The sequence below is a fragment of the Symphodus melops genome (genome assembly GCF_947650265.1).
Source record: "Symphodus melops genome assembly, chromosome: 2".
Lineage (NCBI taxonomy): Eukaryota > Metazoa > Chordata > Actinopteri > Labriformes > Labridae > Symphodus > Symphodus melops.
In genome coordinates this window covers 23371385-23390724 of record NC_136692.1, presented here as the reverse complement: position 1 = coordinate 23390724, position 19340 = coordinate 23371385, and the positions used below count along the sequence as shown (strand labels likewise).

Here is a 19340-nt window from a genome sequence, read left to right as displayed (position 1 = left end):
GCGTAAGCTATCAGAGTGGTACGCTAAATGGGCGGGGCGTGTTGCCAGGGCTCCTCCCGCCGGACCCTACTGCGCAGACTCTGGTTGCAAATAACGTCAAAATTCCAAGATGACAGCGCCCATGAGGGCTGTAAAAAAGCTTCACGAACGTTGAACGGAAATAACTACAGTCCACACCCACTGGTCCACGCGGAGGATCCGCCATATTAAGTCCGTCTCAAACCACTTAGCGGGGAGTGGTAGTGGGCCATAAAACCCTCCACCAGCGAGTCTGCACCGATGCCCACTTGATGATCACGTGTAACGCCTATTGCGTCCGCTAGCCACGGAAGGAGTGACCTGTACGAAAGTATGTTCTGTGTGTAAGTGTTTGTACAAACCAAAACACTGCTCTAACTCAGATGGACATTTAATATCATCATACAGACGTTAACAACTTAACCTATTTATTGTTTTAAAGGATCAAATAAAAGCCTCCTCTTCCTTTCTTCCTTCTGTTGACGTGTTCATTTGATTGTATTTTATATTTAAAGGGACTGTTGCAAAAACTAAAGAATATTAAATGATGTTGCAGACAACTTCTCACTGTTATTTATTTAACATTGTTCTACTTTCGATTTCTTTGTAAAACTTAATTTAGGCTACAACAAAAAAATAAACGTTTTGCTGCTGTGATGTTCATCTAGTGCTTTAATTTAAGACAACCTGTTCTTTGATATTATAATAAATTAACTAAACATTACATTATAAACTACAATAAATAATATGGGCTACATCTGATCGTTTTGCTATAAGTCTACGCTAATACAAATTTACTAGAGAAAAATAATCTACATAATGACTTTTACAGAATGTATTACATACATTAATAAGCCGTTCCCCCAGGATGCCGCTGAGAAACCATGGTAACACACACTTCCTGTTTCCACCTGAGAGAGTGAAGTTTGTCCCAAAGCCTGCTGCTGTATTTCTACCCTACACATGGATGGAGGGGACTGCATTCAGCTGCGAGTGTGACTTCTGACGGAGTGCACTCCATCACGGAGGGAAAGTGTGTAGGGGTTGGTTTGAAAAAGGCCCAATAAGAGCCTTGGGACGATCCTCAACATGGCGGCTCTGAAACTTTTTCCGGTTCGACCGAGGAGACTGTAAATAAGGGACTTGAGATGCAGCCTATGACTTAGGCTCCCTCAACTCTAGAATCAAGGTCTACACTCCCTCCCACCCACTACGCTCTGCCAATGAAAGGCGTCTGATCCAGCCTTCAAAGCAGGGTTCTAAGATGCTAATTTGATTCTTTTCCTCCGTTGCCCCTCCGGATGCTGGAATGAACTTCCAAACTCCATTCAATCTGCAGAGTCCCTTTGTGTGAGTGAGTGTAAGTATATAGACTGTACTCACTCTGCAGCTCAACCTTCTACTTGCACGACTATAATAGTAAACAAACAAATATTACAAAATGAGTCATAGATGTTTTGTTTACAAACTCTCTTTACAGAAATTTCCAGTACCCTGTTACTGACATTGTTTCCTTTTTTTCTAGATCCCTGCTTGTGTTTTACGTACTCGCTGATGTCTGTCACCGATTTCAAAAACTAAAACCATTTATTGGATCTTGTCTCTCAATTTGTTCTATAAATCAATGAGACAGAAATACATTTGGAAAGTTTTCTTTTCTTCAAATAAGTCAACAAGACTTGATTTTTGAGGTAGAGCACTGTTAAATTCTTTTTCTTTTTTTGACTTGACCACCTAATATAAGTCCCCTCCTTAATGTGATTCGTGTGAAAGGATAAAATCTTGATAACAATGCTTCATATGATTATAGACACTGAGCAAAATAAACACCAAAACCTTGGTAAACCATGCCATATCTTTATCGTGCCATTCATCAGTTAGCATTACATGTTTACCAGTCCCACTCTTTGTAGTAGATGGATATTCTGGCATATTTGATTTATAACAATTCAGATTAAGATTCAAACTTAACGTCTTTTTATGTTTTATGTTAAATGGTCTGCCTTCTTTTGAAATCAATTTTCATTGGCATTTCTCAAGTTTTGTATAAACACTGAGGCACAAGTACTGAGGCACTCTTAGGTTCATTGGGACTGTTGGTGAGGATGGCCTGCCCAAACAACCCCCCCACCCCCGAGGATGGCCTGCCCAAACACCCCCCCCCCCCCCAGCACAGTTTAGCAGATGGCTGTTCCGTCATGAGCCCGGGTCTGCTGAAGATTTCTGCCTGTTAAAAGGAAGTTTTTTCTTGCCACGCTATGACGGATTAAGCTGGGCTCTTGTAATATAGCCATCAGTAAGGTCCTTTACCTGCTTTTTGTAAACATAACAATGAGCATGGTCTTGTTACCTGCTCTTTTGTTAATGTTAACAGACATTAAAGCAGGTAAGGTCCTTTACCTGCTTTTGTAAAGTGTCTCGAGATAACGCCTGTTATGAATTGACGCTATATAAATAAAGATTGATTGATTGATTGATTGATTGAAGTAGTTTATCTCATCTAACAAAATACCATCTCTTAAGCTTATGTTAACCATATACTTTATTTCAGGTGTCTAACCATAAACCAATTAAAATTTGCAATTGACTTTTAGAGGATAGACCCCATGATTACCACACTTTGGTTAACTCATAGCTTCATATTATGCATAAATTGACATGGAATTAAGACGTGACTTTTTGTTCTTCCCTGACTGAAACAGCTTTATACTCAAGGCCACCCCATCCATGTAAACACAGCTTAGCTTGCACTTCTCAGTCATTGTTGACAGTCATGAATCAAAGAGATATTTATTTAGTATATTGTTTGATGTGCTGTATACATTTCTGAAAATATCACTCATCCAGCCTTTATAAACTTAAGTATATTAAGAGGAGTACTTCAAATTGGCTTGCAGAAGTTGCATTTGAGTTGTATAAAAAACAATTCATCATGTAAAGATGTGTAGGACATCAGAATTGTTAGACTATAATATGTAAATTAATCTAAAATGGACTGAACCTGCATTATGTATATATTATATAGTATTACTTTTTTATTATTACCCCCTTATTTCCAACAGTTATCAAAATCCTTAATTTTATAGTTGTAACAAGATGTTTCTTATTGCTGCAGCTGCCATGACAGAGCTGTCACAACAGCAACAGCATGTTTTTCGTTGCTGTGGAAACACCGAAGACTGCTACATAAGAAACAGGAACAGCTACTGAAAAATGCTATATTGTTGCTATGTGTGCTGCTGAAAAAAAAATTGTTGAACATTTTACATGGATATATCATGTACTTCTCTTCCTTAAGTCTATCTCAGCCGTTTGTCTTGACTACAGTAAAGTGGGAGTTTTGGTGGAACACTAAACACTCTCTCCTGTGATTCCCCACAATGTCATCTATTGTTAGTGTTTTGATTAAGAGCCTCCAAGCAGCTTAGTTTATAAACTGTGGGTTTGATAAAATGTATGTTGCGTAAGTGGCAACTTCCTGCACCCTTCCATAAAGAGTCTATTTCAACCTCAACATTTTGTCATTGACCTTTATCAATCATCCTTATTTTCATAGCAACATTAGTCACGTTTTTAGGCTCCAACATGGTCAAAGTGTTGCACAGCTTTGTCCTGCAAATTGCAAAATGGCGTCCATGAACCCTGTCTTTACAGCTTCCTCAGGTGGAATGTTGACTTATTTTTTTCTTTTAATATTATATGCTCAATCTCCCATAACATGTTTTGGAGAAATATATAGTAGGTAATTAGCTTCTATTTATCGTTGTAATTCAATTGCTTAACTATGAACAATTTGACTTGACAGGCTTCACCACAACAATAAATTGTTTTCATATTGTGAATTTTTAAGTCAAACAAATGTTAGAGTTTTGATAAACATGCTGATGACTGTTGTGAATAAACCTAATATCAGTGCCAAGCTCACCAGTTTACCCAGGGAATAATACAGTATTAAGGTTGGATGGATTCCAGGTAAATAACCTTCACTCAAGTCTGAAAAGCAGTAGCTTACTAGAAATGATAAATTAAAAAAAAATCCAGCAGTTTCCAAGTGTGCTTTCAGACCATTTAAATGTGTATGGTATGTTCTAATTCACAGTTACAGCTTAAATAATATTAAAACAACAGCTCCACAACAGAAACATTAGGAGATGGAAAATTGACTTTGAATATTGTACAAGCTTCAGAAAATAAAAAATATGTTTTTATTTCATCTTTTAGGATGTGCTCAAAGCAGAGAATTAAACATTGGTTATTTAAAAAAAGTACAGAGGCTGATGTAACACACAAATCCTTATGAACATTGTTCTTGAAACAGGAAGTACATCTTTAATATATTAATACATATCTGGTTATGATTTTTTTTAGTTGTGATACATTGCTAAAAAGAATCCGACTATTTAAACAAACTATTTACACATACACAAACACACAATGCCAAGTTAACATTGATGTACTAATGTACTCAGTGTAACAGTTTCTGGAGCCACATGTGCAAGTCTACATAAAAACAAAACATATGTCCTTATACACTGTAGTCCTCTTAATTCCGCTTTAGACACTTTTGAGTCTCATATGGAGCACTTAGAAAACAATATCATTGTAGTTGTTAAGTCTTTGTTTTTAATGAAATGGTTTACTGTCCCATTGGATTGAACCTTTGGCGGGGACAACCAGAGCCAGGACTGACCAGGACAGACTGTCAGAAAGGAGTGAGGCTATTTTTGTTGAGAGTGTGTCATAGAGACGTTTGGAGCAACAAGTTGTGTTGAGATTGTCAAGGGCTTGGCATTATACTGAGTGGATGTGGTCACATTATCAAGTGTTTCTCTAAACCATTTACCTCCTGTGCTGTTCATGCAGATAAACCACTGTGGTGTGCATGCATCAAAGTTGTTTTTAACAGTTAGTTTCTTGTATTTAAATAAATAAGGGGAAAGAAGTCCAAAACAAGGAAAAACCTGAGGCTCCATCATTCTAAAATCAGCCTAATATGAAATGAAAGACTGTAATATGTACATTTTCAGCTTTTAATGCATTTTAATCCTTCTTTGCACAGTAATTAAATCCTTTCATCCAACGTCCTTTACAACATGCATCCATGCAAACATTTAGAAAGAGCGTTTCCATGACTTACAGAGAATCTTATGGAAGGCTCTGCGGAAGTCTTGGTTGAAGATGGTGTAGATGACCGGGTTCAGTGAGCTGTTACAGTAGCCAATCCAGAAAAAAAACTTAAACAACGTCTCAGGAATCTTGCACAGCTCCCTGCAGACTCCATACAAGCTATAAGAGAAGAAGAATGGGAACCAACAGACAACAAAAACACCCATTACAACAGCAAGGACAAAGGTGAAACGCTTCTCACGGGCAGCTGAAATTTTTTTCCCATTGATGGTGCTTCTTCTTTTGCATCGAGACGAGAAGAGCTCCAAAGACTTGGAACTGCCTTGAGACTTCCTGCTTGAGTATTTAGAGGCTGAGCTGCTTTTCCGGCTGGACCTCCTGTCTTTTTTGTTGTCATGTTGATGTTTGGAGAAACTGAAACCCTTTTTAGGCTTTTCATCTGATGAGCTGCTGTCTTCAAAATCATCATTCTGGTCTGTTTCCAAATGCCTTGCCTCCTTTGGAAGAGAGGATTGAGTTTCTGGCTTTTGGCAGTACCCATTCTCACGTTCCTGTTCTCTCATGCTGTTTGTCCTGTTAGACTTTAATGATCCTCCTCTTCCTGGTTCAGCTTGATCAATCCCGTTCTTCAGTGGGGAGTCCACATCCCTCTTCTTCTCTGACATTGTTCTGGTCCTGGTTTTTGCAACTTGGTAAATCCGAACATAAACAAGGATCATGATGACACAGGGGGCAAAGAATGAGCCAATACTGGAGTAGAGGATGTACCAGGTCTCATCATTCAGGAAACACCGGGGACTGGACTCATTATTGCTCCTGTCCATTGATATTAGTGGTGGAAAGGAGATAACAGCTGAAATCAACCATACCACCACAATCATGAATTTAACCCTTTTGGGGGTTCTCTTTAAGTTATACTCCACAGCCTGTGTCACTGACCAGTACCTGTCCAAACTAATAGCACACAAGTGAACTATGCTAGAAGTGCAAAATAAAACATCAAGAGCCAGATAAATGTCACACCAAATTTTACCAAAAAACCAGTAGCCCATGAGTTCATTTGCAAGGGAAAATGGCATGACTAGGGTAGCCACCAGTATGTCCGCACTGGCCAAGGAAACAAGAAAAAGGTTTTGAGGTGGTTTCAAAGCTGTGCTCGTTAAAACAGCAATAACAACCAAGACATTTCCAACTATTGTAAATAAAATTAGAAAGCTTATAAATCCAATCAGACTCCAGATAGAAAGATGGGTGTATCGACTCTGAGATGTTAAATTAAAGGAGAGAATGACTGCTTCAACTCCATCCTCCAGATTAGAGAAATTAAATATATCCATTGTGATTTTTTGTTTCTGGTTTTATATCTATATATTATTAAAAATCATAAACAATTATATTAATGTAATCCATAGAAAATTTCCCACAAGTACGACAGTGCAGATTCAACTACAAATCTACAGTTTATGGCAGTTTTTCTTCATACCTCCTCCAATAATGCCAGATCATGCGTGCAAGATTCTCGTTGGTAAATAGAAAACATTTCAAAAGAATGGACAGAAAAATCGCAGAATGTCCTTATGAAAAACGTCCCGTATGCTCAAAACCTTCATATTCAGACAGAGCGTATCCAGCGCGTATCCTCCTCACCACGTCCTCCAATATCTCGACTGCGCCCGCATCATTCCACCTCCGCCTCCCCACTGTGTCTCCCCACAGAGGTCTGAACAACGTGTTCGTTTATCTCCTTTTTTAAGGACAAATTGACAACGGACTCGCTCGGCACAGGGGCGCATGGGAAGATTATAGGAAGAAGGAAAGTAATTAACAAAAAAATGGTTTGAGTGTAGGCTATATTTGAATCATTTCTAATTCATAATTTATTAGGAAATAGCAGTGTCGGAATAGCTTCCGTTCATTGTGTGTCTGAGCAAAGTCTTAAATCGCATGGCCATGATCAGGCTCTCTTCATTTGAATTCCGAAAGTTTATTTTAAATAATGCAATAAACAGTGAAAATCCATTTCAAAAGAGGTGAAGCCACAGACAGCAGCTGTCCCGCTCCAAGGACATTGGACTGCTCCGCCCCCTCTTCCCACACTGGAAGTCAGTATTGTAACAGCCAGCACTGGAGGAAAGGCCATCGCCCACTTGTACCGATGTACTTTGAACGCAATATTATTAATTTGCAAGCTATTAGGTGAATACACTCTCCACAATACTTTTTTGAAAATACAACCTGTGGTAAAGAATATAAAAATGTGTGTGTGTGTGTGTGTGTGTGTGTGTGTGTGTGTGTGTGTGTGTGTGTGTGTGTGTGTGTGTGTGTGAATAAATTAGCATTTATTCGTACACTCAAAAAACCCGATTCAAGCCCTTCTTAGATGTGACACACTTAAGTATTGTTGAATTTATTAAAAAATATCGAGTTTTAAAATATAGACATATATATTTAGTCAGTGAAACATCAATTTTCTCATAATTGATCCTATGGGATTGATTTGATGTTGATCAACGCAACATGAATGAGTTCAGAATTTGGAGCCGCCCTTTGCGCATGTGCATAATCTTCGCGGTCATAACTCATTAGCATAACGTCTTTCGACTGGATTGGACCACATCAGCCGGAATCGGGAAACCTGCAGCAGGTTGGAGCTCGGTCTTTGGTAAGTATTCTTTTTTTTTTTTTTTATAACTGTAGTACTGTAGATTGAACCGCTGGTGTATTCAGTGCTATATACCACAATTCGTGCAATGTTTGTGGGGGTGAATTTTACTTTTAAAATCCGACTTTGCATGCTATCTTGGTAACCTCCAACATGGCCGCTAGTTTAATAGTCCACACGTGAACACGGCAGTCGGAAAACTGCAAGATGATTGTGAGGTGAACGAACTTGCCCTCACTTATTATAAAACATAAGTCAGGTCGGGGTGAACGTGAGGAGCAGTGTGAGCGGGTAAGATTATTGACACGACGGTTGGAGATAAATGTATGCAATGTCTGCCCATGTAGTTTTACTTTATTCAATGTGTGTGCTTCCACTGGGTCCGCTGCTGTGCGTGTCAGCTCCGGCACTCCGGAGACTGCCTGTATGTATGTTTGAATACGTGTTTATAAGGATTATATAGTGCTTTATACCTCATACAGAGTATTATATCGCGCTATCGCGAGTGACTCTGTTTTATTATCGCGAGAATTCGTTTGTCTCGGCACTCCAGACCGGCTGTGCTCTCCGTGATGCAGAGGGAGACTGCAGCCGGTGGTTGAGGACGTCGAAGATGCACGGAGCCTTGACGGACAGGAGCGGACACGCAATGTACATGGATCTGGTTGAAGTTCAGGCACCAGATCCTGTTGGTGTTGTGCTTGCCCTGTTTTGTTGAACTCCATCATCTCCGCCGGTCTCTGCCTCTTTTACACCCTCTCTCCTTCAGTAAAGCTGTCGATTAAGCAGTAAATGTAGATTCTGGGTTATAGATGGTCAGTGAATGCATGCAGGAAGGTTAATATTGTTCCTGTGTTTGATATTTTAATAAAATGGCAGAATTTAAAATAATTTCATGTCTTGAACTTAATTATTGAAACTTAATTGTTTGTCAAATAATGGGTAGCCTATTCTAAATGTTCAAATGTTATCTTGTTTTATTGGTCAGAGCTTTAATTCAATTTCAACTTGTCTGCATTTCTGGGTATTCTGGTACTTGCACTCACAACTTAATGTTATCATCTTTTGCAGATAATTTTTTTCAAGCTTCATGTGGCAGCCTCCTAATGTTAAGCGTTACCAAGCTCCTTGTGGCAGCCTCTTAGTGATTGTAAGTAATAGGTTATGTGTTTAATGCTGGTACAAGCTGATCTCTATCATTGTCATCCTTTTGATGTGATGTTATATATGCTAATTCTCTTTATTCTCTATTTCAGGATTATGAATGTGGCAGTGTAAAGAATGCAGTTTGGAACTATCTAGCAGGTATTTGTTGTTGCAGCATTTTAGGCAGACTCACAGGCATTTAAGGGGCAGTTATCGCTATCCATGTCCATATGCAGATTGCCCATGCAGTTTTAGTACATGGAGTAAGCTACTAAATCATACATACAAAGTTCATGGTAAACGGCAAACTCCCAAAACAGCAGAAGTAGCTACATTCAAGTGTCATGAACAGAGGCCCATGATAGAGGAATTCAAAAACCGATGGCCTGCCCTGTTCCAGCAGAGTGAAGTAAGTTGACTTGTAACTTGTATTGATATTTAACTGTAAGAAAATGGCAAATCAGATTTTAAAAAATATATTTTTCAGATTAATGAGGAGTTCTTGCGGATCACTACAAAGCCACTGAAGTCAAAGTTTATGTCACAACTGGACCACTTTTCACTCAAGTTGATGCAGATCTTCAAAAGCAAAGGAGGAGTGAAGGGGCAACAAATCAAAGACGTTCTGGCAAAAATAGATTTGGTAAGTAGAAATAGTCGAACCGTCTTATATATATATATATATAGTTTATCTTGTTTTTTTAACTTGCCCCCCTCCCTGTGCCACTGTTGCACCAATATTTAGCCAAATTCTGTTTTGATTTTTCACCCCTGCTTTAGTGTGACGACATTGACACCAGGAGGGAGTGCATCCTGAGAAGCCTTGTTATCTACCTCAATGAAGATCCAGACACTTTCTTCAAGGAATATCTGGTAAGTCAATAGTTCGTCTTACACAGTAGCATGAAATAGTGTTACAGATTCTTATTTACATATATTGTGGTCCTTTGAGCTCAACACACTACAACTTTTTGGCATTTTGTAAACAATGTGGCTCTTTGAATTTTTATTTTTGTTTGAAATCACTGGTAGGTGCAAGAAAAGACAGTCAGAGTCTCCTAAGCTGGTAGTGGCAAATGGGCGGAGGCCCTGTGGAGTAAAATAGCTATTTCTGTCCCACAGGTCCATCTCTATAGGGATGTGGTTGCCTAAAGGATCATTTTGCAGCAATTGCATTATGTTCATGGCTGCTTGCTGAAGTTATTTACTGGCCCAATGTCAAACATATTATTTTATATATATATATATATATATATATATATATATATGTGTGTTAACTTTCCAATCACTTTTAACTCATGATACATGCATGATTGATTTGACAAGCAATGAGGACTTTAAAAAAATGCAAATTCACATATAACACATTACAGATGCATGCCACAAAACAGTTCATTTTCTGTTAGTGGTGTTCAGCATTTTATCTAATACAAGTGTTATGTTTTTGTGTTGTTGTTCAGGCCTCTGCCACTGAGGATGCAGAAAGGGACATTGCCCTCACAGTCATGGGATATATACGTAATCCGTGGAGATGGCGAGAGGCAGCCAGAGGATGTGGGAGTTGTTATCGAAGGCATCAAAGTCTTGAGCAACGTGGAAAGCGTCATCATGGGGGTCATAATGATGTTTGGGATCATTTATGCCCTGGATCTAAGCTTTCCAGACAACCTCAAGTACACATTTGAGTTTTTCCAGAAGATCCTAATGAACCTGGATGGGCACAAGCTGAACACAAAGATACAGCAGCTGAAAATCAAGTTGTTTGCATGAGAGGTGAACACTTGTTGGCAAAGTTCATCATCGGATCTTTATTTTTGGTTGTATTGTTCTTGCCTTCATTTTCACCCCATATAAAGACAATCTATGACCTACAACATTTTGGACTTGAGAATTGGACTAAGAATTTACTTAAGTTACAGGGAAGAAGAGGCTGTTTATTGAACTGCTGGAAGTACACGATCAACATGATATGCAGTCATGGGGAGTGGAGAGAGATTACGGGGGTTTAGAGTGGATGAACAGTTTGCTCACTTTACCTCCACATTTTATCTCTGAGTGTGACTACCCTCCACACTTCTCGCATCCATTGTCTCCTCCATCACTCATCTCAGGATAAATGGATTGAGTTCGTTTCAAGATTTTGGATTTAAAAAAAAAAAATAATAATTTGAATAGCTAGTACTGTTCTCATGTTTTGTTTTTACTGGCTTACATTCAAAGGACATTTTCTACTAGCATCCCATTAATATCAGATTCCTGGTCTGTGAATGTTAATTTTCTTATTTTTGTTTGTTGCCAATTTGATCCATGGGAATTTAGTTTTTGCCTTGTTTTCTTTTCTTTAACTCTAGTACATTAAGGCTAATTGCTACATTAGCACACTTAAGCAGGAATTCAAATGTGTTTTTGCAGTTTCCTTTGTGGCGCTGGGCGTTGATTTTACACCACTTTAAGCTATTTTGGAGAACCATTTCTTATAAAGTTTGCCTTGAGTTATTTCAGAAAAGGTAAAACTGTTTCTTGGTGTTTTATAACTAAGACTGAGTTCTCTGCTTTGTATCAAGTAAATTTGAGATCTTTGTTTATACAAAACTAAGTTCTTGGTCTGTGTTGGTATGCAAATCTGACATCTTGGTCTTTATGTAAAATTGACTTCTTGATGTTTTGTTTTCACTCAAAATCAACATTTTGGTTTGTGTTTTGCAAGTAAATTTGACATCTTGTGGTGTTACATTCAAGATTGTTGAATTAAGGATTATTCTACATTAAAAATACCAACCAGGTTTTGTCTGATGTGTTTTTATGGGATCAACAGGGATTGTTAGCTTGCTCAATTTTGAGTTGGGCACATATAAATCAATTTAGCTTAGTAACCAAAATAATTTCATTTTAGCTGTATTTGTTAAAAATTAGTCTGACAAATGTAAATCAATTTTGCTTAGTTATTGCAATTTCATTTTGGCTTTATTTTCTAAAAATTAGTTGGACTAACTTATTTTTATTGTATTGTGAGAATGTACTACTTTTGAGTTGGGGCAACATATATTTGTTGGATTGAAATCCTGCCCTCAATTTAATTGAGTTCATCCAATGAGGTTTTTTTTTTGTGTGCAGTGTTATTTTAAATTTCATGCGCTGTTTGACGTTGTCTGAATGACACCCTTGAATATTTGATTGATTTTAAGTTAAAGGGATACTTCAAACATTGAAACATGAATCTGTATTAAAATTGGGCCAGTTATGTATACATATCAGTGTTATTTTGTTGCTGCCTTCTGACCAAGAAAAGGCATAAAGTGTCTTTTTGGCTCAAGTGGACAACAACTCCCAGAATGCACAGCACCACAGGCCACTCGCACTGCATTGGAGTTGCTCTACATTGGGTACGTCTCACTTTCCTTATTTGCAGTCTCCTCGGTCCTCGGTCCTCGGCCGAACCGGAAGTAGTTCCAAAGCCGCCATGTTGAGGATCGTCCCAAAGCTCTAATAGCGAACGGAGGAGAGAGGATCGAGGAGAGAGGAGGCTGATCCGAGGAGCGATGACCGAGGAGACACGAGAGCTGACTTCACGGAAGTCTTTTCACTGACAGACACGCCCCCTTCTCGTATATCACTCACTGATTGGACGCTGCAGCGGATCAGACTTCAGTGAAACTTATCAACATGAGCAGAGGTTAATACGGGAGAAAAGACGGACATTAAAAAGACACTAAACGGAGCGTGGGACATTTAATCAGATGATGAACATCAGTGAGTTTGTAAAGAGTCGCTCTGTGATGAGCTGGGATTAAAAAGAGTCTGACATGAAGAGGAGTCCGTTTTATATTCTCACTTATTTATCTTCTGAACGTTTCATCATTTAGATTCTAATCAATCATTTTCAGTATCCTGACGCATAAATATCCGTTTATAAAATACAGAGTTCGTTGTCTAAATACAGGCTAGGTTCAGTCCAAACTGTTTAATAATAATAAATAATTATAGACAATTCAAAATGAAATCTTTGAGTCAGTAGAAACTGTCCTTTTGGTTATGAGTAGACTGCAGGTTGTTCTTCAGGTGTTTTTTTTTATCAGGTAAAGACACTAAACACTGTAACTGTGTGTGTTTGATGAGAAATAATACAGTGCGTGTTTGTGTGGACATAAACAGCTGTTCGGCTGATTGACAGCTGAACGTGATCAGCTGATGTCGCGTCATGTGACGCTGTCGAGGAAACAACGTCTCATGTGTCTTAAAGCTGATTTCCTCGGTCCTCTCTCCTCGGCTTCGTTTCCTCCGTGCATCTCTGGTGGGCGGGACTAAGACGCAAGTGGAGGAGACAACTCGGAGGACACTCGGTGCAAATAAGGGAACTGAGAAAGGCCCATTTACTGCAACATATATGGCCGTTTCCTCGACTGATTCTGAGATTTCTTCCAGATGGAATTGACATCTTGGAAATTCCTGGCAGAAATTGATTCTGTGTCTGTGAGGCAAACAGTAAAAGAACTGACACCAACATTCCACCCGAGCAAGCCTGGGCTACTTGTCCTCACAGCTGCCGACAGGCAGAAGCCACCTCGTCGCTGTATCGCAGCTCATAGAGATACAAACAATTCGACCTTCAAAATCCCCTTCATCTATATGAATTTAAAGTTGAAAACATACTTTTTATTGCCATTACTATCAGCTTCCTGCATAGAGTCTGTTAGCGTAACTTCCAAGCAATATGGCGAACTATAAGTTTCTATTCTATGAGGGAGGTGTAATAGATCTGTAGCTTCAGTGGTCGAAAATAGGAGGAACAATGTAGTTTCACCCCTGCTAACCAAAAGAGCCTCCGATGACACAATGCAACATGACAATTATTGCTCCTTTTTTGATAAGCATCTTTCCCATCTCTGGGGAAATTAAGGGCGGGATGCACGACAATTCAAAAATTATACCAGGTTTCTCATGATAAAATGCTTAATGGGCAAATGGGTGAAGTATCCCTTTAAGTAATTTTGTATAATTTACAAAATGACTTAAAGATAGATAACAAGGTCATAGCCAATATCTTTACCATTAAATCTCAAATAAATAAATTATAGAGATACAGTATAGGTCCATCCATCCATCCATCCATTTTCTGCCGCTTGTCCGGGGTCGCGTCGCAGGACAGTATAGGTAATAAGTAAAAACTCTGTGTGTTTGGTTTATTAGACAAGAGAAAGATATTTGAAAGTCACTGTGTTCCCTTCTCAGGATGTTGTAGCTTTAACTGTGAGCTTGTGTAGCGTTAGTTTGGTTGGGGGTTTTTTTCAGACTAATTGTGTTAAGTTGCTACTGCTGTAAATACCCCATTTCCTCATATGAATGTTTCACATCAAAAGTGCTACCACTACAGATTGGAAACAGAATGTGTTTATCATCAATGAATGTAGCTATAGCACACGCACACTTTTTATCAAGCTTATTTTCCCTCTAAGTTATAACTGCAATAAGATAATTAAAATAGTTTCACTAAATAAACAAATAATTCCTTTCTGGAGAAAATTATGAGTCTCTCTCAGAGGCCCTTTCCCCCCCCCTTCTTAATGCGCATCATACCACACCTCTCCACTGGACTTATCTATCAGTGTTTAGTGAGTCAAGAGTGAGAATGAATGGTGTTGCAGGCAACTAGTTGATAGAGGAAATTAGCCAAGACTATCCTTTAGATCACTTTGTGTGTTATGCATAAATGTATCTTGTAAAAATATTACATCATGGTAAAAAGTAGTGCACTTTGGAGCGATATTTAGCATCTTTCCCATCTTTGTCAAGCCCGCATGAAAACTGAGCCTGCTACTTCTTCCTAAAAAAAATTTTTTTCTTCTTTCATCAGGTGAGACAAATAATAATGCAGTGTTGGAACAATTAAAGTGAACTTGGAACTGAGAATAACTAATACATCTTAGTTCTAAAGTCATAATGACAAGCGTGGCAGAATCTAATTCAGATTTATTACATGTTTACAGTTTATCATTAATGCCCGTATATTTCATAATTCAGTAATCTAATCAATAAGATACTTTTAGACTTAAGCAAATTAAAAAGTTAAACAATGCTGCTAATCTTCAAATGTCTGAAAGGTGAATATATTACAGTTTAAATTATTTTTAAACTATGTGGAAATATTACACGTTTATGAGTTTATTTATCTCCCATTTTCAGGATGTAAATCAAAGCCTATAATTTAAAGTTTCAATGGGTCATTTGTGTGATGAGATGTGGATATCGAAATTCTCCATGGTTAGTTTTAGCTGTGGTAAGGGCACAATGTTAAATCTTTTCCTGGGGCCCAGGATTCCTGGCGGCGCCCCTGGTTACCAACACAGCCCCTTACTTTAAGACATCTTGAATGCTTATCATTAGAGCATCAGTTTAAATACACCTTTTTCGCTGTAAGATACTAATCCATGCTGTGATCGGCTAAAGAGACACTGAGTCAAACCACATGCAGTACCAACTGACTCTGCTTATAAAGTGAGCAAGCACAGACTGGAACTCAATTTGTGTTGTTTTCTGTCACAAACCTTTCAGTTAGCCTATGTTACTTTCATTTACCACCTTGACCAATATGTAACCAAACTCCCTCACTGCTAAACTTGAATTTCCCTCGGAATCAATAAAGTATCTATCTATCTATCTATCTATCTGTCTGTCTGTCTGTCTGTCTATCTGTCTGTCTGTCTGTCTGTCTGTCTGTCTGTCTGTCTGTCTGTCTGTCTGTCTGTCTGTCTGTCTGTCTGTCTGTCTGTCTGTCTGTCTGTCTGTCTGTCTGTCTAAAGCATTGAGGAGGATGCAAAGAGCCATTTTTTGAAAGCATCTATACACAGTATAATATCGGCCTTTGTTAGCCATGCTCCCTTATCAGCTTCTTAATGCATTTGATGGTATCATCAACAGAAGCATTACACAAGGAAAAGCAGGCCAAAGGAATAAGGCTGTTAATGCTTTGCGTTTCATAATTACAAGGAGCAGGTAGGTGAATGATTAGACGTTTTTTCCCAACGTATTTGCAGCTAGCTGTACCTATGGGATTGGTAAGAATAGTTGAAAAAGGGATGTATCAAATGGATCTAATAGCCTTTCTCCAGCTGAGCATCAACCACCTTAGTGATTTTAAAGCAGATTGTGAATTATTGGAAGTGAAATATACTTTTACCAGCCAAGAATTCTTGAACCAAACCTATATTCAGTAATTAACAAAAATGGTTAGGAGCAGATGCGCTACAGCTGGGGAAAAGCGGCAGCATAGGGCTTCCCCCATTAAATTGACCCCTGATGAGATTGGTACTGCAGATCCCAGAGTGGATCTTTACAGCTTAAATAACAGATTCAAATTAGATTCATTTACATCGAGTCTGGACATGCTTTAAGGTGTAAGTGTTGTACTATATTATCCAACAATAAGTGTCCAACTGGAGGTTGTCTCTTTAAAACAGATAGCATCAGAAGTATGTTTAGAATAGTGTTGCAGGCCAACTGGAAACAAACAACTAATAAAGTATTTAGGTTGTTAATATACTTATTTGTGTATGTGAAAAGTAAAATTCCACAGTGGTCAGTAACTACAATGAAATGTCAAGTTTACCGTCATAATATTTTCAAAATAATAAATAAAAGGAGATGGCTTTGAGGTAGGAAGAACAGTGTTTTTCTTTCTTTCATTCTCTGTTTAATTAAATTATGTCACTCAATTTCCATTTCAGTATGCTACTGTAGGCCTACATTATGCTTTATTGCCATCTCTCTCTCTCTCTCTCTCTCTCTCTCTCTCTCTCTCTCTCTCTCTCTCTCTAAATGTTGTTCTGTCTGCCTAGCTCTCTTGTTTTACCAGCCAATCAGTGACAGAGTAGGATGGGTCCTTGTGGAATCTGAATTATTTATCAGGCTTTTTATAAAATCATGTTAATTTTACCTTTTTAAATATTTTGCTTTTGCAATATAGATACTGTAAGGTTTTTATTCATGATTGATTTTGAACAAAGCGAGACTTGATTTTTATGATCTTTTTTTATTATTATAACATGACATCAGTGACGTGAGCGGAAACTCACCTGACAGAATGATCTTTTATGAGTCTGTTTCCACCCGTCAGACGTTCTTTTAAAAAACAGCTATGGGTTGCTATGGTAACACATAAATTTCATATAAGTTACAGTGATGGAGCGAAACTCCTGATTATATGAGCCAGACATAGCAAAATAAGCAAGGATTCTGCTTAATTCTGCTTCATGGAATGACCCCTGGACAATAGTAAAGGCTTCGAACAATTTTCTACTGGCTACAGATACACAAACAGCAAAAACCTGAGAGCGATAAAACCCTTATACTATGTTGTTTAATGCAATCTGGTATTGTACTTTCAAATGTATTTTGTCTTCATTTATTAAAGTGCTTGCCTTAACAATAGTAAAACATTTCCAGTGACTGTCACATTTATTCCGTATTAACCTTAAAAGCTTTCTAGAATTGAAAGATTGAAGGCTTTGAACATGGCATTCACTAATTCTGTGGCTCTCATTTCTGGCTCCCATAGAGTCGCTCTAAGAGTGACATGGAACATTGACACTTATGTTGCAATATTGTCCCGACACATCCTTCACAGTGTGAAACCAGATGGATAGTTTGTAATTAGGAGACAACTGTATCACCATTTTTTACTGCTCCTCATGAGAAGTAGATGTTGTCCAAGTTAGCAGGGGAAGCATTCATTGAGGTAGATAAAAAAACAACTGCGCTACTCCTCTCTAAAAATTGGAATACAAAAAAAACTGCGAGTGGTGATGAAGGGCCCAAAGTACCCCGTGCATGTCAGGGTGTGTTGCGAACCCAAGAGTGTAACAGCAAGACAAGGCCAAACAGCAGGCCTTATAGCTGATTTGTGTAAAAGTGAAAGTTTGACACTACACCAATGCCACGCCCTTTGTGTAGAATCCTGCGGATCACCAGGTGTTGTAGTACAGTAATTTCACATGAGCTGCTGAATAAAGCTCAAGTTAAACTGACAACACCAGGTCCTATACATGTCAAGAACACACTGACACTAAGTTGGCAATTATTGCATAATGACAATATGATGATCGCCCGGATCATCACTCGCACCAAATCATCTGATCACATCACCCCCATTCTCATTGAACTTCACTGGCTCCCTGTACAATATTGCATCGACTACAAAAACCTCCTCCTCACCACCTAGCCCCCACTTACCTCTGCGACTTCCTCCATCACTACAGCCCCTCACGCACCCTCCGCTCAACCTCTGCTGGACTGCTAACCATCCCCACACCACGCCTCAGTACCATGGGTGCCCGAGCCTTCAGCTGCTCGGCACCCAGACTTTGGAACTCCCTCCCCCCCACATACGACAGTCAGAGTCCATCACCACCTTTAAATCCCAACTCAAAACCCACCTGTTTAAACTGGCATACTCACTGTAACTGTTCACTTCACACTACACCTGTCTTTTGTTTGTTAAAAACCTTTTGAGGGGAGCCTTTTGATAGAATTTCATGAGGGTGCACCGAGATATACATTTTGCCTTGTGTTGCGTATTTAATTGATTAGACAATATTTGGAAACTGGAAAGAATCATGTTAATACCTTCAAGTTGACATTTCCAAAAATCTAAATGAAAAGATGCATCTGTGTTTCTTTAATAAAGATTTCAACATTGGAGTTTCTCAAAGTTCTGAGCAGTGACTCTGGGTCCCCTTAATTACCTACAGATGGTCATTTTGACCCGATGAGAGGTCAGTCTAGTGTTATGGCTTTACAACAGAGCATAAAATCATTTGGAAGGGAAAAGTTTATTTTTATTCACCTTAAACAGTTGGAAAAACAACAGCATGGTTTAAATCTCGGACATGTACACTTACGCGACCATACACATTTATCATATAGACAGATGAATTTTAACGATTCTGTTTTCCGGGAAGTCCTGAAGACATCAAAAGGTTTTAGGTGGAATTCTTGAACTTTTAGCCAGTTATAATGATACCAAGAGACAGTCAGTCTGTGGGACTACAGCGTATTTAGTTTCCTGTTTGAAGAGTGGTTGATGTTGTTTAGAATTCGGAATCTGGAAAGCTTTCACCATCAATCAATTGGTTGGTCTTTTGGCTGACTGAGAGTCAGCGCGATAGTTAATCAACAGCCTGTTGTTCTCAGTGTGTCCAAGTCCTTGTAGCTTACTCACATCTGTTTTTCAGCTTAAAAAGTAGAGTTGATGCTTTTCAACATTAACTGGACGATCCTGTTAATCATGATATTCCTGAGGATGCAGAACATCCCAACACTTGGAATCTCAGAATCTCAGTTTCACATAACTTTGGATCTTTAACAAGTTTGTGATGATCGGATGAAGGGTGCC

General features: G+C 38.6%; 3 protein-coding genes across 5 annotated transcripts in view; 2 read left to right on the top strand and 1 right to left on the bottom strand.

Annotated features, from left to right (window-relative positions):
• Positions 1 to 19340, top strand: part of LOC306820122 (protein Dok-7-like) — a 214591-nt gene that overhangs the window by 142894 nt on the left and 52357 nt on the right. The gene's annotated exons all lie outside the window — the stretch shown is intronic.
• The window catches only part of LOC306819949 (alpha-2C adrenergic receptor-like), a gene marked incomplete at its 5' end in the record, with an annotated part of 139580 nt that continues 125273 nt past the window's right edge, over positions 5034 to 19340 (bottom strand). Inside the window, 1 exon segment of the mRNA XM_079337575.1 lies at positions 5034 to 6407. Within this exon segment, the coding sequence (XP_079193701.1) occupies positions 5130 to 6407 (1278 nt within the window).
• LOC306820131 (uncharacterized protein) lies at positions 7708 to 11736 on the top strand. 3 transcript variants are annotated; one of them, XM_079337844.1, is made up of 7 exons: positions 7741 to 7811; positions 8879 to 8957; positions 9064 to 9112; positions 9522 to 9596; positions 9734 to 9826; positions 10414 to 10471; positions 10536 to 11736. In XM_079337844.1, exons 4-7 carry the CDS (start codon positions 9525 to 9527, stop codon positions 10721 to 10723), a joined length of 411 nt encoding a protein of 136 aa, XP_079193970.1. In that variant the 5' UTR covers positions 7741 to 7811; positions 8879 to 8957; positions 9064 to 9112; positions 9522 to 9524; the 3' UTR covers positions 10724 to 11736. The 3 variants fall into 3 exon arrangements, with proteins under 3 accessions (XP_079193971.1, XP_079193970.1, XP_079193969.1); XM_079337845.1 differs by lacking the exon at positions 8879 to 8957 and having other exon boundaries at positions 7708 to 7807; XM_079337843.1 differs by lacking the exons at positions 7741 to 7811; positions 8879 to 8957; positions 9064 to 9112 and having other exon boundaries at positions 9417 to 9596.